Genomic DNA, 26967 nt, shown 5'->3' with positions numbered 1-26967 from the left:
CTGTGAATTGGTTTGAGAATATGCCTCTCTGCAAACATAATCATTTAGAATATAAAGGGACCACATGATCACATGGTAGAATACAATCAGAATGTTCTACTTTATATCCTAGAAACTTTGCAGGTATGTTTTTATAATGAATATTCTTATACAAGGAGTAAAAGTATGTGTTCAATATACCTCAAATTAAATAAGAAATGAATTAATTACTTTATAGCTTCATCAGTTAAATCTATTTAAATCAAGGACATATCAACTTAAAATAATAAATTTAGTAAATATTTGTGTCACATATCTTTCTTTGCAGTCCCAGATAAACATATTTTCCCACATTAGCAAAGAACTATATACATTCCTCATAAAATATATATTATGCAATTCAATGACACACAATTTCTACATGAAAATGACAACAGAAGAGAAAATTCTTAAAACTAAGTACTAATTCTCACTGATTAAACTGAAGAAAATATATTAGGTGAAACAAGTATTACAGATAAAGAAATGACTGATCCCAAGATTTTCATGAATAAAAACTGAGGACTAGGTGACATGGTAGAACTTAACATTTAGGTTATTATTTATTATGGTGCATAGAAACAAATATAATACTTGAGTTGATATTTGGTGATTATGAGCACATGTGTGGTCTTTTACACCTAAAATTGTTAAATTCAATACAATTTTAAACTTTAGAATGTGTGTTCCTGATCTTGCGAAGAGAATTTATCTCAGGTTTTAACAAAATGACATAGCATTTTGGAGCAAAGATGCAAAGAAGCAACCCTGCACTGGAGGACAAGATGCAGAAGACCTCCACAGCAACTGCAGCCTTCCCCTTGGTGCTATGGTAGACAGGAAGGAAAGTGACCCAGACACTACAGAACACCATTGAACTAAATGTTAGGAACTTGGCTTCATTGAATGTGTCAGGCAAACTCCTGGCCAAGAATGCTATAGTGAAGCTTGCTAGGGCAAGGAAACCCAGATATCCTAATACCAAGTAAAAGGCCATAACTGATCCTTTGTTGCAAACAATCAGAATTTGGCCAAATTCAATGTGTACATCAATATCAACAAATGGAGGAGAAGTTCCCAGCCAGATTCCACAAAGAATCAATTGGATCATGGTACATACAGGAATGATCAATTTAGATGCCCCTGATATTAGTAACCACCTCATTCTTTTACCTGGAACAGTGACCTTGAATGCCAGTACTACAGTAATTGTCTTGGCCAAGACAGTAGAGACAGCAACAGTAAATACAATGGCAAATATGGTCTGCTGCATAATGCATGTGGTCATCTGTGGTTGTCCAATGAAGAGCAAGGAACAGAGAAAACAGGAGATGAGTGACATTAGCAGGCAATAGCTTAGATTTCTGTTATTGGCCTTGACAATAGGAGTGTCTTGGTTTCTCATAAAAACACCAAATATAACAGCTGTGAGAGCAGAAAAGCAAAGAGCCAAGCAGGCCAAAACCATCCCTAGGGGGTCTTCATAAGACAGGAATGTCACAGTTTTTGATAAGCAATGAGTTGCTTCTATGTTGGCATATTGATCATCTGGACATTTCAAACAATAATCCATGCCTGGTTGAGTAAAAGTATATCATCAGACAATGTTTATTCCTTATTTAAGAATATATCTATGTAACATAAATTTAATGCATTGATGAAATATCTTATGGCCATAGGTAGTAGTTCACTGTGGTTGCTTATTAGAATTAATCTTGGTTTTTGAACTTCTTTAAACCTCATATATTACTAAGGAGGCATAATTCTTTATGATTCTTACATATTCAAAATATTTTCAGTAAGTTGATTGAAAACTGTAGGTAATTGCCATGATAAAATATGTTTGGAGTATATTATCCACAGAATCATTTATTATTCACAGTTCTATAACCTGTTTAGTAAACTAACATAAGTTCAGATGCATACATGCAGCATCCCAGAGCATCAATGTCACAAAGCTCATCAATTCAAAACTAAAGATTTGAAGTTCTCATCTCTTGGGAAAGACAAAAAAGAGATGCAGTATCATCCCAAATTCGGAACTCTAATCTGAGGATAAATGCTATAGTTTAGTAGTTTAAATCAATTTCCAGGACAAACTATTATGTGCATGGTGTCAAAACTACAGACTGAGATACGGACATGTATATGTGTTATTACAAATAACTTTTATATAAGTTTAGGGATGATGTTTAACATTTCCAATAAAGACCTCTTTGTGATTTATACAATAATGGAAAAATTTAATTGTCCCAGTGAAGTTTTTAGTAAAATATATACTTACCTGACATATTGGAAATTTCATTCTCTGAACAGGGGATGCAATCAAAGCAACAGATAGCCTTTCCATCTTGAAGGGATTTTCTAAATCCTGGACTGCAAGGTGTACTGCATATTGACGGTGGAATCTGAGAAAAACCATATATGCATTGGCAATAACTGGTTGTAGTTTATTGAACACGAGTTACAGTGACTTAAAACATGATGTTATTGTAAAAATTCCTTTTAGAAACACAAATTAAACTAAAATGGAACATTTCATTGGATTTTGAGATATTTATTCTGATTTCATTCAGATTTCTGTATTATGAAATATAAATTTTATATATGTATCTAATCATGAAAGGAAATTTAGGTTAATGGAGAGTTAATGAATAATGCCTAAACAGTAAACTGCTTAGTCCATGAAGAAAAACAAAATCATTAAAAGACTAAGGTCCTTATGCTATATTTAGATTATTACAGTTAAGTCCAACAAACCTGTCTAATATCTGTAGCCCACGCTATCATTTCATCAGATACAAGCAATTGTTGCAGATGTGGCACATACTGGGTAAACTTGCCTATTTTCACCTTAAGTCCACATAGTTGTAGAAAATTCCCAGTGTAGAAAATATCATAATATCTATCCAGGTTGGCTTTCTTATTCATGTTCACTATGTCTCCAACAGGATTTACAAATTGGACATTCCTCAGGAAAGAGAGAACCTAAAACACATTTATTACTTAATTTTGAAATATGCCTATACATCAGGACATAGAATATGGGGTGCAGATTTCCTCTGATTTTCTATTGCCTCCAAAATGTAACTTTATTAGGAATGCTCAACTTAATAAAAGGAAATAAAAGTTCATGTATCATTAAAATATCATTAAGGTTCAGAAATATCAGTGTTTCATTAATGTTATTGCCTAACATAAACAATGCTTGGAAATACAGTACCTTTTCTCCACCCCTTTCTATCACCAATGTTGTCTTGAGCAGCATAATTGACATTATTAAAATGTGGAAAAATGACTTGATTTCAATTAAGGATAATTTGCTACATTAATAAACAGCAGTTTAACCACTTAAATGACCAGTCATTTTCTTTATGCTGTTAAATAATTTTGTGAGGAATACAAAAATAATGTAATACATGAAATTAAATTAATAAAAAAGGACTTCTGAGAACTTCAAAATTGTTATTTTCAGCTTTTAAATATTTATGTATGGCAGCCATAATCTGGATAATATTATTAGGTTAAACAATTAGATGTTGACTATTGACTGTCTTTGTAAGGGTTTGTATTGCACTAAAGAGACACCATGATCAAAGTAGCTAATATCAAGGAAAACGTTTAGTTAAGTTAGTTTACAGTTCAGAAGTTTAATCCCTTATCATAATGTCTGGTGGCATATAGGCAGACATGGTGCCTGAAAAGGAGCTGAGAGTTCTACTTCTTGATTCACAGGCAACAGTAAGTGAAACTGAGTGCCAAACTGTGCATAGGTTGAGCATAGGAGACCTCAAATTCCCAAAGTGACGCACATCCACTAACAAGGCTGGCATTACTCCAAAAGAGCCACATTTCTGAATAGTGTTACTCTCTATGGGGGCCAGTTTCTTTTAAACTGCCACAATGAAATTGTGCCAGCATTGGCAGGATTATAATCTATACCACTAATGACCCTGAAAGAATAGAAAAATCAACAATTTGGCAGAATTGTTCCTAGATACTTGGCTTTGAGCCCATTGTTCATTTTAATAAACTCATTTCAAAGATTATTTATTGAATATCATATTCTTTAAGTTGTTTTTATATTTTAATATCAATATCATTACTATAGGGTATTTCTTTCTTTCCTGAGTAGTCACAAACAATTTTCTTATCTGTACCAGACAGCTATCAAATATACATCTTTAGCTAAGGCCATATTGTGTTTGGGGAGTCTTTTTAAATAAAGACAAATTACCTGCAAGGAGTAAATTTCAAGTCCCTTCCCAGCATTCTTTGACAATGTATCTACTTGCTGCAAAAGTAACTCATGGAGTGAATGAGCCACAGCATATACAGCGTTATATAGTTTGTAACTAGTGTCACTCATGGACATTTCAAACTGATTCCTGGATAACCAATCCAGTAGCATATCTTCTGAACATTTCTTCAGTTTCTTGCAATTAGATGATAATAAAGAACATTTAAAGTATATCCACCATAATTTAGCAAGAGAAATACTATTACTGTAATTTGAAGGGTGAACTGTCTGTATAAATTTTTTAAAGCCAGCTATTTCAGAATAATGATGGGAAAAACTGAGAGTTCCATGGAAGGAGTTGAAGAGGAATTTTCCATTACTTGTAATCATATCCCATTGTGAGGTAGTGACCCAGATTCTCCGAATGTCTACAAACTGCCATAGTCTTAGGATCACTTGTAGAGGAGAGTCTTTGTCTCCATAAATTATAACAGCTTTTGCTGAAGACATCATGATCTGATTATAATATGTACTAGCCCTCTTAATGAATAGTTTTATGTCATATGTGATAATAGTAACAAAGGCTAAACAGATGTCATGTTTTTGTACTTCTTTTCTCAATTCAAAGGCAAATTGAAGTCCTAGGTCATCATCTGATATGATCAGTCCCAACCAGTTCCAGCTGAAATAGATTACCAGAGACAGCATAGCAATAGATACAGATGTGTCCTTGATATCCATCTGGTATAAATAAGGAAAGTGTTCATGGTTACTCAGGAGAGGATGAAATGGCCCATAGTAAAGCTGTAGGACACACAAAAAAGTAAAATCTAATTTATGAGGATGAAGCACACAAATCTCAGTCCTTAAATAAGTTTCACAAAATCTGTCATTTTGGGGAAGATATATTATTCATCATGTTAAATATTTGTTAAAACAAACTCTTTCTGATTTTTCCTAATTAGAAGAGATACACTTACTCTTCCTAGAAAACATGTCACATTGCCATTGTCTCTATTCTATATTTCTCATATGGTTTTCTATTGTACACATTAAAGAATCTGAATATTTATGCTTTGGACTGCAAATAAAAATAGATAGAAATTCAGTTGCTACCTTACTATCTGCCAAGCAACTAAGAAAACCAAAATGAAATTAGTCAGTAATTCTTGAAATACAAAACACCCCCACCTTACCTCTGGAATCCTGGAGATGTACAGGAGTGGTCCAAGCATGGCAGATGGTAACCACATTGGTCCAGTAAGTACCACTAAATATCTTCTCTGGTTTCTGCAGTGGTAGTTAGGAAAATAATCACCTCTTTTTGAGGATAAACTGATTTTACTCCAATCAGCCAATAGTTTACATTCAACTTTAACTAGCAGGGAAATATTGGGTAAAACATGAGGGTCCCTATTGATTTCATCAATGGCAAAATAAAGAGATAAAATCAAGTGAATGTTCTTAGTTGTCAACCTGAAAAAACAGATCATAGTGATCATTAGAGGTTATGCTTTAAATAGACTAAAACCACTAATAAAATAGAAGCAGTCATCAAAAGTCTCCCATTCAAAAATAAATAAATAAATAAAACAAAAAACAAAAAGCAGGCACAGATAGCTTCAGTGCAGAATTCTATTAGGAATTGAAAGAAGAGTTAGTTCCAATACTCCTCAAAGTGTTCCACACAATAGAAGCAGGAAGTAAATTGTCAAACTCATTTTTATCATTTTTTATTTTGATTTTAAATAGCTTGTTTTACATGTCAATCCCAAATCCCTCTCCCTCCCTTCCTCCCCCCCCCCCATTGCCAAATCCTTCCACATAGGGGATATATAGAGTCTGTCATTTCACTCTGGGTAGGGTCCAGGCACTCCCCTAAGAGTAAAGGCTGAGAGAGCATCCCTCTTTGTGCTATAGGCACAGGATGACTGTTTGTATTCCAGGGATAGACACTGATCCACAGCTGAGGGCTCCATAGGTTGCCCAGGCCTTCTCGCTGACACTCACATTTGGGGGGTCCAGACCAGTCCCATGCTGGCCTCCCCACTGTCGGTCTATGGTCCAAGAGCTCTCCCCTGTTCAGATCAGCTGTCTCTGCTGGTTTTGCCAGCCCATTCTTTGCCAATTTGCTCATCACTCCTCTCTCTCTGTCACTGGGTTCCTTGGGTTCAGTTCAGTGATTAATTGTGTGTTTGACTCTGCTTCCATCAGTCACAGGATGAAGGCTCCCGGATGGTTATAGACATCGAGTTCATTATCAGGAATGGGCATTCGAGGTGGTCTCTCCACTATTGCTTAGCTTGCCAATTGGTGTTATCCCTTTAGATCACTCGAGGTCACTCTGGTGCCTGATCTGTCTTCTGTCCTATGATTCCCTCTTCCCCCTATTCTACCCGCACCCACTCAACTTCCTGTTCCCCCATGACCAACTCTCTTCCTCTTCACCCCCTCTCTTCTTTCCATTTCTCACTCCCCCCCCACCCCTCGCCGTGTTCCTCATCCATTCAGAGGATCTTGTCTCAATCCTCTTCTCTTGGGTACTATGCATATATGCATATCTTTTAGGTTCTTTCCTGTTTCCCAGACTCTCTATCAGTGGAAGTGCAGACTGGCACTATCCTGATCCATGTCTAAAATCCATATACGAGTGAGTAAATACCATGTTTGTCTTTTTGCGACTGGGTTACCTCACTCAGGATGGTTTCTTCCAGTGCTATCCATTTACCTGCAAATTTCAAGATTCCATTGTTTTTTCCTGCTGAGTAATACTCCATTGTGTAAATGTACCACATTTTCTCTATCCACTCTTCAGTTGAGGGGCATCTAGGTTGCTTCCAGGTTCTGGCTATTACAAATAATGCTGCTATGAACATAGTGGAGCAGATGCCCTTGTTGTATGAATTTGCCTCATTTGGATATATGCCTAAGAGTGGAATTGCTGGGTCTAGTGGTAGATTAATTCCCATTTGCCGGTTGTGGTGGCGCACGCCGGTAGGATTTGCTGAAGGAGGCAGAGGCAGGAGGATCACGAGTTCGAGGCCAGCCTGGGCTACACATTTATGGGACGAGGTGGCCGAGTAGTTAAGGCGATGGACTGCCAAACTCATTTTATGAGGCTACAATTACCTTGGTACCCAAGCCACACAAAAAGACACAACTGAAAACATGTGGATTTTTATAATGGCTTTGACTATACCGTTCTCAAATGGAATTTTGTCATCTGGAGTTTTCCTAGAGTTACCTTTCGTTGTCTGTGAATATGCTGAGTAGGTTGCAGAACATAAAGGTTCTGTTTAAAAAAAAATCTGCTCCTAACATAGTCTTGGAATTCTTGTGCAAAATGCATGTGAAAAATGAGGAAATTTTGTTTTCTGATGAATTCATGGTCCTGTTTTCATCAGAAACAAAACTGTATAATATCATGAAATTGTTATGAGCATGAGGAATCAGAAGTCAGAGTTATTTTTTAAGCAGCTGCTAGAATGCTTATGGATTCTTAGATGTTACAAATACAATTATTATTCCTCTTATTTCACTCCAGGCACCTTTCTCCTTCATTTTATGCACTTGAGACCATAGTATTTTATATGATATGGGACAGACTATAGCAATGTGGATCACTATTGATGTGTTGAATCCTATTCACTTAACTAGATCTCAAAGCGTTTGGCCCCGGTTTATGTTGGTGACTTGTGAATAATCAACCTTTATTCCTTGTGAAATGTCTTGTCTTTTAATTTCTTTTTTATTTAAACATTTAAGGGGATACAAATGTTTGTGTAACAGAAGATATTGATAATCTTGTTTTAAAAGATTTTTTATCATTTCAGTCAATTTTGAGTACAGTGCATTGTTTGTTCACCACTCTTGCAGTTTTGTATTGCTTTATCATTACACACCTTATCCAAGTAACTAGACACAGCTTGAGGATGTGTAGCTGGTATTACATTAAATGAATTAATTCTGTGCTCTATAATTTCACAAGTCTCATGTGCTGCTGAATTTTGGTATTCCTTCATTTCTAACAATTTTCTGATTCATTCAAAAATACATAAATATCTTGTGTTTTCTAGTTCCTTGCAATTCTGTGATTGTGAGTACTTCAAACTTGTGTAGCATTGATTCAAAGGATTCTTTGAAATTGGTGTTAGTTTTCATTTTTCTAAATGTATCTTCATTTTCTGTGAATACTTGTTCTTCATTACATTCTTAAGGTTTATATATTTCACTAATTTCTTGATAATTTTAATTGAAATAAAATTATATCACTTTTTCTATCTTTTTCCTTTATCTAGGTCTCTCACATTTAGTCTCTTTTACCACTCTATGTCCATCCACCTACAAGTTGACAGCCTTTATATTTTATTGTACTTGCTGTAAACACATATTTATAGATATATGGAATTTTTCATTATTTTGGGTGTTTTTGTTATTCTGTTGTGCTGAGCTTGTTTTATTTTCATGTGTTTATGCTTCCCAAACATACCATGTTGCATTAGATTAAAAACAGATGCTTATTTCTGGAAAAAAATAAATTTCCTTCTCCAAGTTGTCATTATGTGCCTATAGTTCTTGATATGGTAATGGGACACCATAAACATTGCAACTTATATGCAAACATGTCTGTCAATACTGATGCTGTTCTCTACTTTCTTATGTGGACTATTCTAGGAGAGACTGTTTTTTAGAAACTTCTGAGTATAATCAAATCATACAGAGATTTTCAGGTTCCATGAATTTGTAGGCTTTCTTTTGTTTCTGTTGTAGAAGTCCAGCCTTATTTTGTGGTGGTCTTATAGGATGCACGATGTCTTATTATTTTCCTTTATCCATTAGAGACACTGTGACTTAGTATATCATCAATTTTGGAGAAAGATATGTGAGGTACTAAGAAGTTATATTATTTTTGTTTGAGTAAATTGTTCTCTAGATCTCTGTTAGGTCCATTTTGTTTATAAAGTTTGTTAGCTACAATGTTTGTCAAGTTGATTTCTCTGTGTAATTTTATATGAATAAACCATCAGTTTGAGAGAGTGGGAAATTGATGTCTCCCACTATTAATGTGTGAGGTTCAATTAGTGATTTAATCTTCTATAAGGTTTCTTTTCTGATAAAGGGCTAATAAACAAATATATAAAGAACACAGGAAGGGAGGCATGAACAAAGCAAACCATCCAATGTTTTAAAAAATGAGGTACAGAGGTAAACAGAGAACTCATTAATGGAATATGAAATGAATAGAAAACACAGAAATGTCAACACCCTTTGTCCTCAAGGAAACACAGATCAAAACTATTTTAAGATTCCGTATTACACTTACCAGAATATCTACGATCAAAAACACAAATGATAGCTCATCTAGCTGTTTACTTATGGCATTCTCTTTAACCCCCAAAAGAAACAAAAACTTCCAGCACTTGTGAACTGCCTGGGGACCACCAATGAGCCTTCTCTATAGGTGGGAACCTACAAACCCCAGTTTCTTCATCTTCTCCTCCACCTATAGGACCAGTTAAACCTGGCCCTATATGGGGTCCTGCTTTCCAGTACCTGGGGAACACCATTGAGCCTCCCCTCCTGGCAGGAGCCTATGCACCCCAGATTCCTGATCTTATTCTCTGCCAAAGGGACCAGAACTAGGACCAGGAAGAGAAGAAGTACCAGAGTATTGAACTTGTTTACAGCCACCAAAAGGGTTCTTTGGTCCCATAACCAACAGGCCAGGAAGAGGCTCTGTCTGCACCCCCTAGAAGAAGGGATGGGAAGAAGACAATACAAAAACAAACTCAGCAACATAAAAACGAATATGACACCACCAGATTCCAGAGACTCCACACCAGCAAGACTCTAATATTCTAATGCAAATGAGGCAGAATGGAAAGACCTTAAAAACAACTTCATGAAAATGTTAGAGGCCCTCAAAGAGGATATGGAAATATCGCTTAAAGAAATGGAAGAAAAAATAAACCAAAAAATCCAAAAGAATGCAACACATGGAGGAAAAGACACATCAAAAATTGAAAGAAATAATTCAAACAGTGGAAGTATTGAAAGCTGAAATGGAGACACTAAAAAAACACATTCTGAAGGATGGCTGGAAATAGAAAAGCTGGGCAAACAGTCAGGTACTAAAGATGCAAGCATAACAAGCATAACAAACAGAATACAAGAGATGGAAGAGAGAATCTCAGGTGTTGAAGATACACTAGGAGAAATAGATTCATCAACCAAAGAAAATCTTAAATTCAACAAATCCCTAACACAAAATATCCCCAAAATATGGGACACCATGAAAAGACCAAATTTAAGAATAATAGGTATAAAGGAAGTTGAAGACAACCACCTCAATGGGGCAGAAAATATGCTCATCAAAATCATAGAAGAAAACTTTCCCAACCTTAAGAAAGACATGCCAATGAAGGTACAAGAAGCTTACAGAACCCAAAAAAGTCGCCACGACACATAAAAAGGCCCCAAATATACAGAATAAAGAAAAAAATTTTAAGAGCAGTAAAGAAAAAAGGTCAAGTAACATATAAAGGAAAACCTATCAGAATTAAACCTGACTTCTCCATGGAAACTCGGAAGCCAAAGATCCTGGATAGATTTTCTACCAACACTAAGAGACCACAGATACCAACCCAGACTACTATACCCCACAAAGCTTTCAATAACTATAGATGGTGAAAACAATATATTCTATGACAAAACCAGATTCAAAAATATATACTCACTAACCCAGCCTTACAGAAAATTTTGAAAGGAAAACTCTAAGCCAACGAAGTTACCTACAACCAGAATAAATCAAGCAGCAGATAATTCTACCTTACCAACAGCCAAAAGAAAAAAGGGGTAGAAATCCACATATAATTCGACCACCAACAGCCATTCCAAAACAAACAAGAATGAACAACAGTGGTCATTGATATCGCTTAATACCAATGGACTTAACTCACCCCAAAAAAGACACAGGCTAACAGAATAGATTCGAAGACAAAACCCATCCTTCTCCTACATACAAGAAACACACCTCAGCTTCAAAGACAGATATTACCACAGAGTTAATGGTTGGGAAAACATTTTCCAATCAAATGGACACAAGAAATAAGCAGGCATGGCAATCCTAATATCCAACAATTTAGACTTTAAACTAAAATTAATCAAAAGAGATTAAGGAGGTCATTTCTTTCTAATCATAGGAGAAATCCACCAAGATGAAGTTTCAATTCTGAAAATATAAGCCATAAATACAAAGGCATCCACATTTGTAAAAGAAACTTTACTAAAACTCAAATCACATATAAAGCCCCACACATTTATAGTGGGAGACTTCAACAGCCCACTGTCACCACTAGACCAAACTACCAGACAGAAACTTAACAAAGAAGCAAAGAGACAAATAGAAGTTATGACCCAATTGGGATTAAGAGACATCTATAGAACATTCCATCCAAATAAAAAATAATATACCTTCTTCTCAACGCCACATGGAACCTTCTCAAAAATCGACCACATACTTGGCAACGTATCAAACCTCAACAGGTACAAAATAACCTATCAGACCACTATTGACATGGAGTTGTTTCTAATCTGCATCCCCTGTGTCCTGATTTCAGTGAGACTTTACCCAGCTACCGCTAACTCAGTAGACTTTGACAGAGAATTCAATGCAATTCCTCTAAAATCAAGAACAAGACAAGGCTGTCCACTCTCTCCATATCTCTTCAATATTGTACATGAAGTTCTAACCAGAGGAATAAGACAGCAATAACTCCATGCATTTGATCACACCACCATGTGATAGAATTCAACAACAACACAATTTGAAGAAACCCTCCAAACTCATGGAAATTGAATAATGCACAATTGCACCATTCCTGTAACAAAGAAGAAACAATAACAATAAATTAAAGACTTACTGGATTTCAATGAGAAAGAAGACACAACATATCCAACTTATGGAACACTTTGAAAGAAGTTCTATGAGGGAAGTTCAAAGCACTAAGTGCCCACATGAAGAAACTTGAGAAAAGTTACAATAGAGAATTAACAGCACAGCTCAAAACTCTAGAAACAAACTCACTCAGGTGGAGTAGATGCCAGGAAATAATCAAAATGAGGCCTGAAATCAATAAATAGAAACTAGGGAAACAATACAAAAACATCAATGTTACAAACAGTCGGTTCTTTGAGAAAATCAACAAGATAGACAAACCATTATCCAAACTTATGAAATGGCAGAGTGTGAACATGCAAATTAACAAAATCAGAAATGAAAAGGGGGACATAACAATGGACAATGAGGAAACCCAGAGAATCACCAGGTAATATTTTGAAAACCTGTAATCCACAAAATTTGAAAATCTAAAAGAAATTGCCAAAATTAAATCAAGAACAGAGAAGCAATTTAAATGGACCTGTATCCCCTATGGAACTATAAACAGTCATTAAAAGTCTCCCCACCAAAAAAAGCCCAAGTCCAAATGGGCTCAGTGCAGAATTCTACCAGAAATTCAAAGAAGAGCTTATACCAATTCTTCTCAAAGTATCCCATGCAATACAAGTAGAAGGGTGTTTCCAAACTCTTTTTACAAGGCTTCAAACACCTTGATCCACACGCTACAAAAAGATGTATCTAGGAAAGAAAACTTCAAAACAATATCCCTCATGAACATTGACGCAATAATACACAATAAAATACTGGCAAATCGGATTCAAGATCACAGCAAAATAATCATTCACCATGATAGTAGGTTTCATTCCAGGGATACAGGGATGGTTAAACATATGAAAATCAATCAATGAAGGCCTGGGCAACCTATGGGGCCCTGAGCTATGGATCAGTGTCTATCCCTAGAATACAAACAGTCATCGTGTGCCTATAGCACAAAGAGGGATGCTCTCTCAGCCTGGACTCTTAGGGTAGTGCCTGGACCCTACCCAGAGTGAAATGACAGACTCTAGATATCCCCTATGTGGAAGGATTTGGCAATAGGGTGGGAGGGTGGGGGGGAAAGGGAGTGCGGGAAGAGGGGAGGGAGAGGGAACTGGGATTGACATGTAAAACAAGCTATTTAAAATTAAAAGAAAAAATGATTAAAAAAAAAGAAAAAAATCCATCAATGTAATCCACCATATAAATAAGCTGAGAAACAAAAATTATATGATCAATTCACTAGATGTTGAAAAAGCCTTTGACAAAATCCTACACCCCTTCATGATAAAGGTCTTGGAGAGATCTGGAATAACAGGAACATACCTAAACATAATAAATGCTATATACAGCAAACCAACAGCCAACATCAAACTAAATAGACAGAAACTCGACCTCATTCCTCTAAAATCAGGAAGAAGACAAGGGTGTCCACTCTCTCCCTATGTCTTCCATATTTTACTTGAAGGTCTAGCTAGAGCAATATGACAACAAAAAGAGATCAAGGGGACACAATTTGGAAAGTAAAAGGACAAACTTTAACTATTTGCATATGATATGATAGTTTGCGTGAGGGAGCAAAAAACTCTACCAGGGAACTCATACAGCTGATATGTACTTTCAGCAAAACGGCAGGGTACACGATCAAGAAGGTCAGTAGCCTATATATTCAGATTATAAAATTGCTGAGAAGGAAATCAGAAACCTCACTCTTTAACATTACCCCAAACAAAATAAAACACCTTGGGGTAATGCTAACCAAACAAGTGAAAGACCTGTATCTCAAGAACTTTGAGTCTTTAAGGAAAGAAATTAAAGAAGACACGAGAAATTGGAAATATCTCCCATGCTCTTGGGTAGGTAGGATCAATGTAGTAAAAATGGCAATCTTGCCAAAAGCAATCTATAGATTCAATGCAATCCCCATTAAAATCCCAGCACAATTCTTCACAGACCTTGAAAGAATAATAATCAACTGTATGTGGAGAAACAAAAGACCCAAGATAGCCAAAACAACCCTATTCAACAAATCAGAGTCTGGAGACATCACCATCCCTATTTTAAAGCACTATTATAGAGAAAGAAATCATCTTCAACAAATAGTGCTGGCATAACTGGATGCTGGCATGGAGAAGTATGCCGATAGATCCATGGCTTTTGCCATGCACAAAACTTAAGTCCAAATGGATCAAAGACCTCAACATAAATCCAGCTACACTGAACCTCTTAGAAGAGAAAGTTGGAGGTACCCTAGAACAAATTGGTACAGGAGACCTCTTGCTGAACCAGTAGCACAGGCACTGAGGTCAACAAATGATTCACGGGTCCTCCTGAAACTGAGAAGCTTATGTAAGGAAAAGGACACAGTCAACAACACAAAAACGCAGCCCAATAATTGGGAAAAGATATTCACTAACCCCACATCTGACAGAGGGTTGATTTCCAAAATTTACAAAGATCTGAAGAAGCAAGTCTCCAAAACATCAAAGGAGCCAATTGAAAAGGGGCTACAGAACTAAATAAAGAATTCTCAGTAGAGGAGTCTAAAATAGCTCAGAGACAGTTAAGAAAGTGCTCAACATCCTTAGCCATTGGGGGATATGCAAATCAAAACAACTCTGAGATACCATCTTACTCCTGTCAGAATGGCTAAAATCAAAAACACCAAGGACAGGTTATGCTGGAGGGGATGTAGAGAAAGGGGAACACTCCTCCACTGTTAGTGGAGTGCCATCTCATACAACCACTTTGGAAATCAGTATGGAGTTTCCTCAGGAAAGTGGGAATCAGCCTACTACAAGACCCAGCAATTCCATTCTTAGGCATATATCCAATGATGCACATTTATACAAGGACATATATTCCACTATGCTCATAGCAGCATTATTTGTAATAGCCAGAACCTGGAAGAAACCTAGATGCCACTCAACTGAAGGGTGAATAGAGAAAATGTGCTATATTTACACAATGGAATAGTATTTAGTGGAAAAATACAATGGAATCTTGAAATTTGCAGGCAAATGGATGGCACTAGAAGAAACCATCCTGAATGAGATAACCCATAAAAAGACATTCATGGTATGTTCTCACTCATATATGAATTTTAGACATGGACCAGGGAGTGCCAGCCTACAATCCTACTGCCAGAGAGTCTAGAAATCAGAACATTCAACCAATGCCTGATGGAAACAGAGGCAGACACCCACGGCTAAACACTAAGCTTAACTTATGGAACCCAGTGACAGATAGGGAGGACTAATGATCATAGGGATCATGACTATGCTTGCTTAACCCACAGAAACAGCTGACCTGAACAAGGGGGAGCTCTTAAATCCCAGACTGATGGCTGGAAATCCAGCATGGGACTTATCCAAGCCCCCTGAATATGGGTGTCAGCGAGGAGGCCTAGGCAATTTAGGTGTTCCTGGGTAGCAGATCAATATTTATCCCTGGCATACTAATGGACTTTGGCTGCTCATCACACAATGAGAGATTCTCTGTCAACCTCTTGGGGGAGGATGTAGGCCCTGACCTGGATGAAATGATAGACTATAGATACCCCCCATGGAGGGTCTCACTCTCCCTGGGGAAAGAAGTGGAGTTGGTGGGAGGGCATAGAAGGAGGAGAGAGAGGGGGTGAGGGACCTCAGATTGACATGGGAAGCAACCTTGTTTCTAATTTAAATTTAAAAATAAAACATTCATAAAAAAGAAACAAACAAATAAAAACAAATGACAGCTCATGCTGGAGAAGATAAACAGCAAAATGAGCACTCCTCTGTTGCTGGTAGTAATGCAAAATTATACAGCCACTGTGAAAAGCAATATGGTTGTTCCTCAGATACTTGGAAATAATGCAATAACACATTTGGGCATGTACCCAAAGTACACACAATGCTACCCCAAAGACATGCTCAAAGACATGCTCAAATGATGTTCATAGTGGCTTTGTTTACAATATCCAGAAACTGGAAATGACCTAAATGTCTTTCAACTGAAGATTAGATAATAGAATATCTAAATTATGGTTTCAATTACTTTGAAGAGATGCCATGAGCATGGAAACTCTAATAAGGAAAAACATTTAATTGGAGTGGCTCAATAATGATTCAGAATTCAATCCAATATCATCTTGGTGGGAGATGTGCATCTTTAAAAACCACCTCCATAATGACACACTTTCTTTATCAAGGCTATATATCTACTTCAACAAGTGACATCTCCTAATAATGACACTTGCTTTGGTGTCCATTTTCTTTCAACCAACCACATTCCACCCCTTGGCCTCAATGTCTTATAGTCATATTGTAATGCAAAAATGCATTCAGCTCAATTTCAAATGTCCCCATATTCAAGAAGAAGCCCAAATGCATTTAAAACTCTAAAGTGTAAATTATCTTCTGAGATTCATGCTTTTTCTTAACTGAAATCACCTAAAAATCCAAATAAAAAATAATTCATATACTTCCATTTTATAACAGCACAGGATATACACTATCATTCCAAAATGTTAGAGAGGGATAATATCAAGGAAATACTGGTCCAAGGCAAGACCAAAACCCACTGGGAAAAATGCAAACCCTGAATAATGTCAAAACTCTGTTTATATCTCCAACTCCTTTCTTTTCTGTTTATTGCAACATACTTCTTTCTTTTGGGCTGGTTCCCTTCACTATTACCAGCTTTCTAATCAGGTACCACACAATTGTAGTGTCTCTAATATCTTGGGAACTCCAAGGCAATCCAGGTTTCAAACTCACAGCTTCATTCAATGTTAATGCAGTGCATTTCCTAGGCCTACATTCAGAAACATAGGGACACATGCCTGGCTCAGCAGCTATCCTTAATCAGGGAGCAAATTCCATAGGCTCTTTCTTTTATCCTTAACTACAGAACCACATGGACAAGTTCTATTGCTTGCTGGGTCTGGAACATGGATGACCCTCTCATTCAATTGCATCTCCAAATGTGTTCTGTGTTTCACTGCCTGGGCTGCCTCTCCTGAAACTTGCTTAGTAGACAAGGCTGACCTCAAACAGAGAGATCTTATAGCCTTTTGTTTCCAAGTGCTGGAATGAAAAGCATGTATCACCACACCTGTACTCTTTTAACAAGTTGGAAATTTAGCCCTAGGTCACTACTTCCTTTATTTTGTCTATTAATTATTTTATCTCTTTGAACACAAAATTTAGCTTTATTCCTCTTCCTGGTGTCTCTTTTCTTAATATGTACATTTTGTATTTTTATTTTCTCTGCTTGCTCTTTTTTTGTTAAAAGTTTTTATCAGAAATAACACTAATAAGCACACGACAAATTCTATACTAGGCTCTTTTAAGATTTCCTCCCAGAGAAATAAATCCAAAAGTCTTTACATTAGTCTCAGGCAGACTCCTGAGAAAAAGGCAAAGAGAAGCCCCATTCTTCACCAAAATATCACAAGACTGATCTCCAGACCACGTATTTGTATTGATATTCCTCTCCTTGGTAAAGCGAGTGAGCCAGCACCACACAGTTCAGAAAGCTCTTTGCATGACTGTCTTCCATGCTCCTACTAATATGGCCAATTACGAAGTGCTTAAATAATTCACTATGTTCTTATTCCAATCTCTCAAAGTCCATGCTTCTGTATAAAAAACATGGTCTGGCCAATAACAGCATTGCCTCAGTCCCTGGTACCAAATTCTGTCTTAGGGTTTCTATTGATGTGAAGAGACACAGCAACTCTTACCAAAGAAAGCATTTAATTGAGGTGGCAGTTTACAGTTTCAGAGGTTTAGTCCATTGTCATCATGATAGTGAACATGGGAGCATGCAGGCAGGCATGGTGCTAGCTACATCTTGATAAAAATGAAACAGGAAGTATAATGATACACCAGTAAGTATCTTGAATATAGGAAATCAAAGTCTGCTCCTGTAGTTACACACTTCCTCCAAATATGTCATACCTACTCCAACATAGCCATGCCTGTTAATAGGGCCACTCCTTATGAGCTTACAGGAGACAATTACATTCAACCTATAAAAATGGAGTATTACTTAGCTGTAAGAAAAATGACAACTTGAAATCTTCAAGAAAATAGATGGAACTACAGAAAATCATCCTGATTGAGGCAACCCAGACCCAGTGAGAAAAAACTCAGACATAAATACTCATTAAAAATTAGTATTAGGTAAATGATTACCATGTTACAACCCTCTGTTGTGGAATAACCCTTCTGTACACTGTGCACATAGTTTGCTGTCTTTGGGTAAGAATAAAAGCTGTTTTGGCCTGTGTAAAGCAGAAAACAGCTTGGCAGGAAAGTCAAACTGAATACAGGGAGAAAGAAGAGTGGGGTCAAGAAAGATGTGAGCTGGCTGCCCAAGAAATAAGATATTAGCAGAATGCTAAAGACATGGCAACCTGGCAATAAACAGATTAAAAGAAATGGGCTAATTTAAAAGTAAGAGCTACCTAGTAATAACCCTGAGTTATTCAGCCAACCTTTTTTTAATTAATATTAAAGATCTGAATGATTATTTAAAAATGGCTGTAGATTGGAGAAGGACAGAGAAACCATAATTACAAATCTCAGTCTAAAAACCTAAATAAAAAAGAGGGCTATCAATTTCCCCTCTGATAGGGAAATAAAATAGATTATGTGTATGTGTGTTTGTGTGTGTATATGAGTGTGTACTTGGAATAGGTATGGATGGGAAAAGAAAGTATCAATTTAGGGAGAGAGGGATAGGAGAGAATACAGAGAGAGACTGTTAAAACATGTGAACATTTAGGGCATAATATGGAAATCAAGCTCCGTGGAAACTTCCAGGAGCCTATGAGGTTTATCCTAGAAAGGACTCCTAGTAATTTAGTAGATGGGTCTTGAACCATTCATCTTCAGTAACTAGGCTATGATCCCAGTGGTGGGACTGGGACATCAATCCAGTGACTAAATCCATGATTTGCAACTTGCTCGGTCTGAAATGCATGATGGGGAAATGGTGGCTAAGAGCTTTTGGGATTGATTAAGCAGTGACTGAGCTAACCCATGACCTGCATTAGGAGAGGAAACCCATAACTGCTGACACCTAGACAGGGTCTTGAAACTGGATGCCTCCGAAATCTATACTAGAATCAACATGACTGACAAAAAATTTCCATGAAATCATTCCAAATAGTATTCTACTATACTCATGGGATTGGTGCCTAGCCCAATAGTCATTAGAGAGAAGGTTTCTCCGGCAACTGATGGGAGCAGGTACAGAGACCACAATCAAACATTAGGTAGAATTCAGGGAGTTCTATAGAAGATGGGGAGGAAGGATTATAGGATCCCTAGGGGTCAAGTACACCAGGAGAATACAACCCATCAACAGAGCCCATAGGTGCTATCAGAGACTGAAGCAGCGACTACAGAGGATGCATGGGTCTGTAGCATGCTCTTCATACATACTATGTTGTTTTTTAAGCTTGAGTATTTTTATTGGACTCCTAACAATGGGAGTGGAGGTGTATGTGTCTATTTGTCTGCTCATTTGTCCTGTTTCCTTCTACTGGGTTGCTTTGGGCAGCTTTGATATAAGGGTATATGTCTAGAATCATTGCATCTTACTATTTCAATTTCAATTGATATCACTAGGAGTACATCTAAAACATCATGGAAATAATTCTTTGATTTATACCAATTACTCTTCTCTCAGATCAAGGTTGGGTTAAAAAAGCTTGAATGGAAGGGATTTAATTTTCTGTAACCTTCAGTCATTCTCTCTCAGCTGTTATAATTCCATATCCTGGAATTTTCCATGGTGCTTTCTGATATTTCTGTACCTTTTGTAAACTCAGTGAAGTTGATTTAAATTGATCACTCATGCCCATAAAAAGGGAGAATATAGCCCTATTGTACCTGTTGCCACTGTTCTTTAAAGACACCCTGGGTAGCAGTAGTTGTTTACTTTTTCATTACCATATCTGGCTCTTGGGGGAGATCCTGACTGGCCAAAGTATCTCTACTTCTTGAAAAGCATTTTTCTGGAGACAAATATATACTTTGTCTTAGCTTCTTTTTTATTGCTGTGGAGAAACAAAGGCAAATCACAAAATGAAACTTTTAATTGAGGCATTTCTTACAGATCCATTGTTAATTTTTGAGCATCATGGTGTGAAACATTGCAAAAGCAGATGGGAATGATCTTCAAGCAGTAGCTGGGGGTGTTTACATCTTAACTGAAATTTGGAGGCAGGAAGAAAAAGAGATTTGTCCTGGCTCATGCTTTTGGTTCTCAATATTTATTCCTTCACTGCAATCAGACTTATCTTTTACACACCTAAGTCCCTCAAACTCACTAACCATTTTGTGATATGCTGTGCAATTGCTGTTTTAAAAAGGCATGTCTAATTTAAACAGTGAAATCTCTATATATTTCCTGATTTCCCTTATTTATTTTAATAGTCTCACCTGAATGTTGGGTCATATGTTTTTCGTTTGTTTTTTTTTTGTATACTAAAGTTAAGACATTAGTACTATCTTTTATGTCATTTACCACCACTCTCTGATTCTCTAATTTAGTTTATTTGCCAGATAAGAGGTTAAACTGAAGGATGCTAGCCATATCTCTTTTACTGCTATTCCTTCTTTACATAAGCAATTTCCTGCTTCACTGCCATTGACTCTACAAAGTCTTATAACTACACACAACCGGGACCAGGGAAGCTGCAACTTCTGCTGGGCTCCAGTCTTGAAACTTGTACACTAATCTCAAATCCTCTGAACTTTTAACTGTTTACAGGACATGTCTGCATTATGAAGTGTACCCAACTCATCAACCAGGAATGCTACCTCAAACAATGTAGATGAAGACTACCATCCAGGGATTTCTCCAAAGACTCTACTAATCCTGATGAAGAAGCCTTAGTTTCTTTGCTCAATAAGATAGCAAGAACCATGTAATGACTGCCATACTGTCAAGTCATATTAACATACCCTGTATAGTTAAGGGCAATGTTATCAGAATTTCTATCCTGGATGCTCCTCTATAAGCCTGATGAACCTAGGTTGCATACATTGCTTCCATAGAAAGAATCATGCACCCATTTTCTCATGTCACTCTTTTGTTTTTATGGGATCCCTGATCTGGAGTCAATTATGTTAAGTAATGAAATTTTCCTGGAAATAAACAGCACATATCCACATACCCCATATAAGAAATCGACAAAAGATTGAGCATGAATATCTCCAAGGTTTAACTTGTGAATAAAAGAGTTTCATTGTGGTTTTCTATAAGAATATGGGTAAGGGTTTACTAATGGGATAAAAAATGACTGAGATTCAGTTGTAACACTTAAATCCAGCACATCATGTGTGATCACTCACCAACATTGTCAACCTGGAGCACGCTGAACAATCTTCAGGTTGAAAAATCACCTTTCCAGGTGGCTCAAATGTTTTGAATTTCCTGTTGGGAGTTAAGGTGGTTTCTGCATCTTTCTTGTCTAATTGGATGGTCGGTCCTACTTTCATTCAGCTGTGCTTGTCTTAGTATTCTTTTGTGGAGAGGGAGGCTTCATGAATGCTGTCAGTTTTGTGGACTTCCTTGATATAGTTTGAATTGTTTAACTTGTTTCTTAAGGGGCTTCTAAAGGGGATGGAATGTTTCTATCAAGTAGGAATCTGCTGGACAACAGATTCAACTAACTCCATATAACTTATCATTATACCTATATATCAATACATCTTTTCTCCCTCATCTGGAAAATGACAATTTGCAAGAGATTTTCTTAAAACAGAGAAACTAGAGGACGATAGAAAGCTTAATAGTTAAGGCAGTAAATATATATGCAACACCCAACCTCCAATATCAGTGATTACTGGAACCGAGAATGCAGAATTCGTTTCAGCATCCAATGAGATAGATAAGAATAAGAAAACATTATTTCTGGCCACTGCAGTGAAGATGCACATATGAATTTATGCTGGCATTGACAACTTGCTTAAAAATCTATGGAAGTATGAGGCAGACTATATGCCTGCATAAAGAAGGAAGTTGAACACAAAATTCATTCATTTGATCAATACATGGGTGTTATGAAGAGGCACTTATAGTGTTTTATTTAAGAGTACAGCCCAAGGTAACTTGACCATTTTCTATTGGAAGATGACACAAGCAAGAATATCTGGAAAGCAGAAATTTTTTCTTGAAAGAGACATATGGTTGGTTAGTTATGAATGAGGAAATGTATTTAGGAAAAGTTGGTGGAGGTAGTTAATATGTACAAAACCTGTTGTGACAGCTTCTTAAAGTAGTAACAAAAATTCAACCCAGGCAATAGCTTCAGTACATAATGGGTAGAGTTATTCTCAAAAATTCTGAAATTTTATTCATTATAAAAGAGTTTTATTGATTCTGTTCATACATTTTCTTATGCTATGTATCCACATGAAAGGGAGGAATTGCAGAAAATCATTTGTATCCTGTCTATGATAATCAGAAGAAAAAGTACTGTGAAATTGGTATAGGAAAGTTTCCATACAAGGTACACATTGTCAATAATTGCAAACTCTTTGTAAGTGTAGCACACACAGACTGTGCCAACTTGAATTCCCGGTAAGTGTGTGAGCATTTGAGCAGATCTCATATCAAAATTATAGCAATAATGGAAATCCAAAGGTAATATACATAATGTGGACTTTCTTCCACCAATAAAATTTTATATTTAAACATACAACTAAAGCCACAAAAATGATTCCTTTGCTTAGCTAAATAAATTATGATTAAGTAGTGTCAAAGGCTTAAATACAAAATGAAAGCATATTTGTCTCAGTCTATTTATAAGGTGCTTATAAGATGGAGATGAGTCTCAATTTTTCTAAAGGACAGTACCTACCAGTAGATGAAAATAGCATTCTTGTTTATTTTCAGGTTTTCACAGGTTACATCACACCTCATGCTTAGTTTAGATCTATCATACCTACAATTATGCAGGGCCTTATAAGTTAATCTGAAGTTTTTGCTCTTATGCTACCAATATTACAGTTTGCTTCTGTAGTTTTTCTGAATTTAAAACACTTCCATCCTTGCTGTACCTTGTATGTTTTAATGCAAGCCTTCTCACAACCTGGTTATTTTCACCAAGCATAATTTATTTGAAGGAGGGCATCAGAAGATTTTGCTATATAAAATCTAGTTTGTTAAATCAGATACCAAGAAATAATCCCTAAATTCAGAAGCATAGTTACATGTTGAAAAATTGGGAAAACACTTAATATTTCTGACAAAAGGCATCTAATGATACTTTATTATACAGTTAAAGATAGAAGCAAATGCATGGAGAACAAGTTTATTTTAAGACTATAATTTCTCACTGAATACATTTCAGAGGTCATGCATAGCTTACAGCAAAGCAAGGACTAGACCTGGGATATGTCTACTTATCCATGAGCACTAAAATCATATGATGCTTGATAGTTGAATATGATGAACTATGATGGCATTTTATTCTCCATTGAAATTCATGACCTTCTGTCCTGAAATTTTTAAAGTCAAGAATTTTTTAGATAAACAGGAATCACATGAATACCTTTTCAGCCCTAGAGAACCAAATAACCCTAAACGTTTTAAAATATTGTGTCACATTGTAAAAACTGTAAAGTGGATGGTCCCTTAAAGGGACATTAATGGACAGTCTTACTGTAAAATAAGATGGATCATGACTGTCATTCCAAACAAGATATAGTAACTTTTGAACACAAAATTTTACAGTTTGCTTATGTACAGCAAATGAAGAAAATTTTAATGTAAAGCAAGTAGGTTTCTACAGCACAGCTATAAAACATCATTAAATATGTCACAAGCAACTCATGAGGAGGTATATGTGTACATAGTATGATTTATTCCACAAAATACTTTTATTTGCTACAATTAGTATGTCTTTATTTTATTTAATTATAGCTATCCTCTAGAAAGTAAAAAATTCCTTCTTTACCATATATTTCCATTTATATTCTATTAAAGAAAACACCATATAAATTGATTTACATCCTGAGATTTTACTTCACAAACTCATTTTCCTTATTAACTATGTTAACATGTTCATGATCATGCCAGAAAAATATGGCTGATAAAATAGTCTTAAATTGAGGAACAGTAAACTCTTCTGTGTAGGAATTATGTATAAACACAAATATCATTACTTTAGAAACATAGTTTATATTTTATGAAATATAAATAGTGAGATAAACAAACAGCCCTCTATTAAATGAATGCACATTTATATTAAGAAGCAAAATAAAATCTTAAGAACTATAGCACAATTCCCATAAGCTTGAGACATTTATGGTAGCATTAGAACTTTTGTTGCAATTAGTATTGACCTAGCTATGATGTATTTGTGTAAAGGCAAAGACAGAAATAGCTCTATTTAGTTAGTAGAAATAAAATTGTTTCTTTGTACATCTCCTATTTTGTGCTTCATAATTTTGTGATCCTGAACTGAGAAAGTACCTGTAATTTCAACTTTGTGTTTTACAGAAATAAAATTTACAGTGCTCTTATCAAGAGATATACATTGCTGAAGTACTTTAGTCCATCAGTTGATAACAGCATGTATGAAAGCAGGGACTAAATATTTTATCAGTTTGACTCCTGGAAGATAATTTTTATCTATAATATTCAAGTTGTCATGTGATCTTTAGTGAAATCACAGTTGCAAGCTTCATTCTTGATGAAGGATATATTGTCTGGTGCATTTCTCCTTAGATCATTTTAATCTATGTCTGAATTTATGAATCATCTCCTCATTATAACATTTAACAATGTATATTTTTTTAATTTAACCAATATGATGTTATCCTTTCCCACCAATTATTCATTTTCTTGTGTTTAAAATGATACTTTTGACAAGTTCACTAGCAATCAAATAATTTTATGCACTTAATCATTGCTTTTGTTTATGAGAATATTTTCACCATTATTCTACATTTTGCATTATCCTACTCTACTTTGAATTTCATTCATCAAACACAGCTATGTCTCAAACTATGAGGTGCACTATACTCTACACTACACATATAACAATGGTCTATATCCAGGAGTCATCATAAGAAAATGTCTACAACATAAATTTCAATGACAATTTTCTTCCCAACTGCAAATGTCAGATACTTCAGATCACTCATTAATAAATAAAAATTCATATGTAAATATCATATTGCAATGTATACATATCCTCATAATACACATTTTGTATACTAAGGGTAGTTTTTAAAAGAGAACAAAATTTGCAATAGGTAACATAGATGAAAATTAGATGAGGAAAATAATACTTGAAAATTTGAAATAAGTAAACGTTCTTTAATAATGGAAAAATTTCAAATTTTTAACATTCTTACCCATCTCACATATGAGCAGAAATCACAGTCAACACCATTAATTATGACAAGTGAAAGAGGAGATAGGAGGTCACTGCTTGAAATGGCATCCCATCTCCTAAAAGGTGAACAAATGCTCTACTGGAATACCTTAAAAAGATGATCCATGAACTTATGACCTAGAACTCTGAATCCTGTCATTGTTAAACAGAAAAAATATTGCTCAGTATATGAAACACAATGGAAAGGAAAATAAAACACAAAGTTCTCAATATAAATCAGGAATTTTATTCTCATCCTCAACATCACACAACTGTTACACAACTGTCACACAACAGAACAATAATACAGGTATGACATGTTGAGTGTTTGCACAAAAACCAAAGTATGTTCCAAAGATCGGTACCCATAAGTCATGTTGGATGTACTATTATACTCTTGCTCAGGTACTGGGTATTCTGTGATGATAAATGAAACAAAATCAAGCCACAGAAATAATACTTTACTGCAGCTCTAAAAAATATAAAATGCTGTGTTTTAGTGCTTGTTTCTAAGGAAAATCATGACAGAACATGAAGTGGGAAATGCCACTACAAAGGGTATCATTTACGAAAATGGTAAAAAGTTCATCTATCTAAGCTACTATTCTACAAAATATGATGTGAGAAGGATAGACAAATAAATAGCTGATACCAGTAAAAACATTAAAATTATTAGCTGTTAGACACAAAGACTTTGCTCATGTTCTGTGCAGTGAGAGAGTGAAAAACAGACAGAAGACACAGTAGTAGCAGATATTGTACTCATTATTTATCATGATAATTAATCAAATGGAAGTATATGAATTACTTACTGCTTGTCTAGATTTCCACTGAAGTGTTCATTCTTCATGTGTCCACTCACAGCATAAATGGAAAAGAAACAATCAAGTTCCTTATCTCCATCCTGGTTTTCCTTGTCTTTTATTCTCAAAAAGCACTTAGGATCAGTGGGACTGCAAAAAAGGAAGGAAAGCCTAAGGACCAAAGAGATAAAAGTCAAAGATAACATATTTATGATGTCACCAAAGCTGTGAGGCTGAGCAACGTGAAGGAGGAAGAATCAGGTGGAAAGTTTTACATGTGTGGTCCCACTTGTCTGTAATTTTATTACTGCAGCATCTTCTAAGGAGTGTGCTTATGACTGCCAACACTTTTCTTCTCAGCATGTTGTTCTACTCTGGAGGATTATTAAACAATTTCTGGCCTGGGGCTCTGCATCTGAGTTCCTGTGTTACAGTGGCAATGTGAAATTTTGTTTATGGTCATTCTTCTCTATATCTCTCATACATCTTTCTATGTCAGTGGACATAAAGGGCCCAGACATGACTCCTTTCAGCCAAAATTGCTAACAAAACCTGTTCCCAAAACCTTTTCTCTAATTCCCAT

The 26967-nt window shown here is 35.9% G+C and overlaps 1 protein-coding gene across 1 annotated transcript; it reads right to left on the bottom strand.

The window, feature by feature from the left end:
- Window positions 1–685: 685 nt before the first annotated feature.
- LOC101843266 (vomeronasal type-2 receptor 116-like) lies at window positions 686–26590 on the bottom strand. Its single transcript, XM_013124688.2, has 6 exons — window positions 26394–26590; window positions 5455–5734; window positions 4256–5062; window positions 2779–3006; window positions 2303–2426; window positions 686–1593 (listed from the first exon to the last, which is right to left on the bottom strand). The coding sequence occupies exons 1-6, from the start codon at window positions 26588–26590 to the stop codon at window positions 686–688; spliced, it is 2544 nt and encodes an 847-aa protein (XP_012980142.2).
- Window positions 26591–26967: the final 377 nt, after the last annotated feature.

Source organism: Mesocricetus auratus, unplaced genomic scaffold, assembly GCF_017639785.1.
Source record: "Mesocricetus auratus isolate SY011 unplaced genomic scaffold, BCM_Maur_2.0 Super-Scaffold_4256, whole genome shotgun sequence".
Lineage (NCBI taxonomy): Eukaryota > Metazoa > Chordata > Mammalia > Rodentia > Cricetidae > Mesocricetus > Mesocricetus auratus.
The sequence above is the reverse complement of the archived record's forward strand: the minus strand, read 5'-3'. Positions and strand labels throughout refer to the sequence as shown.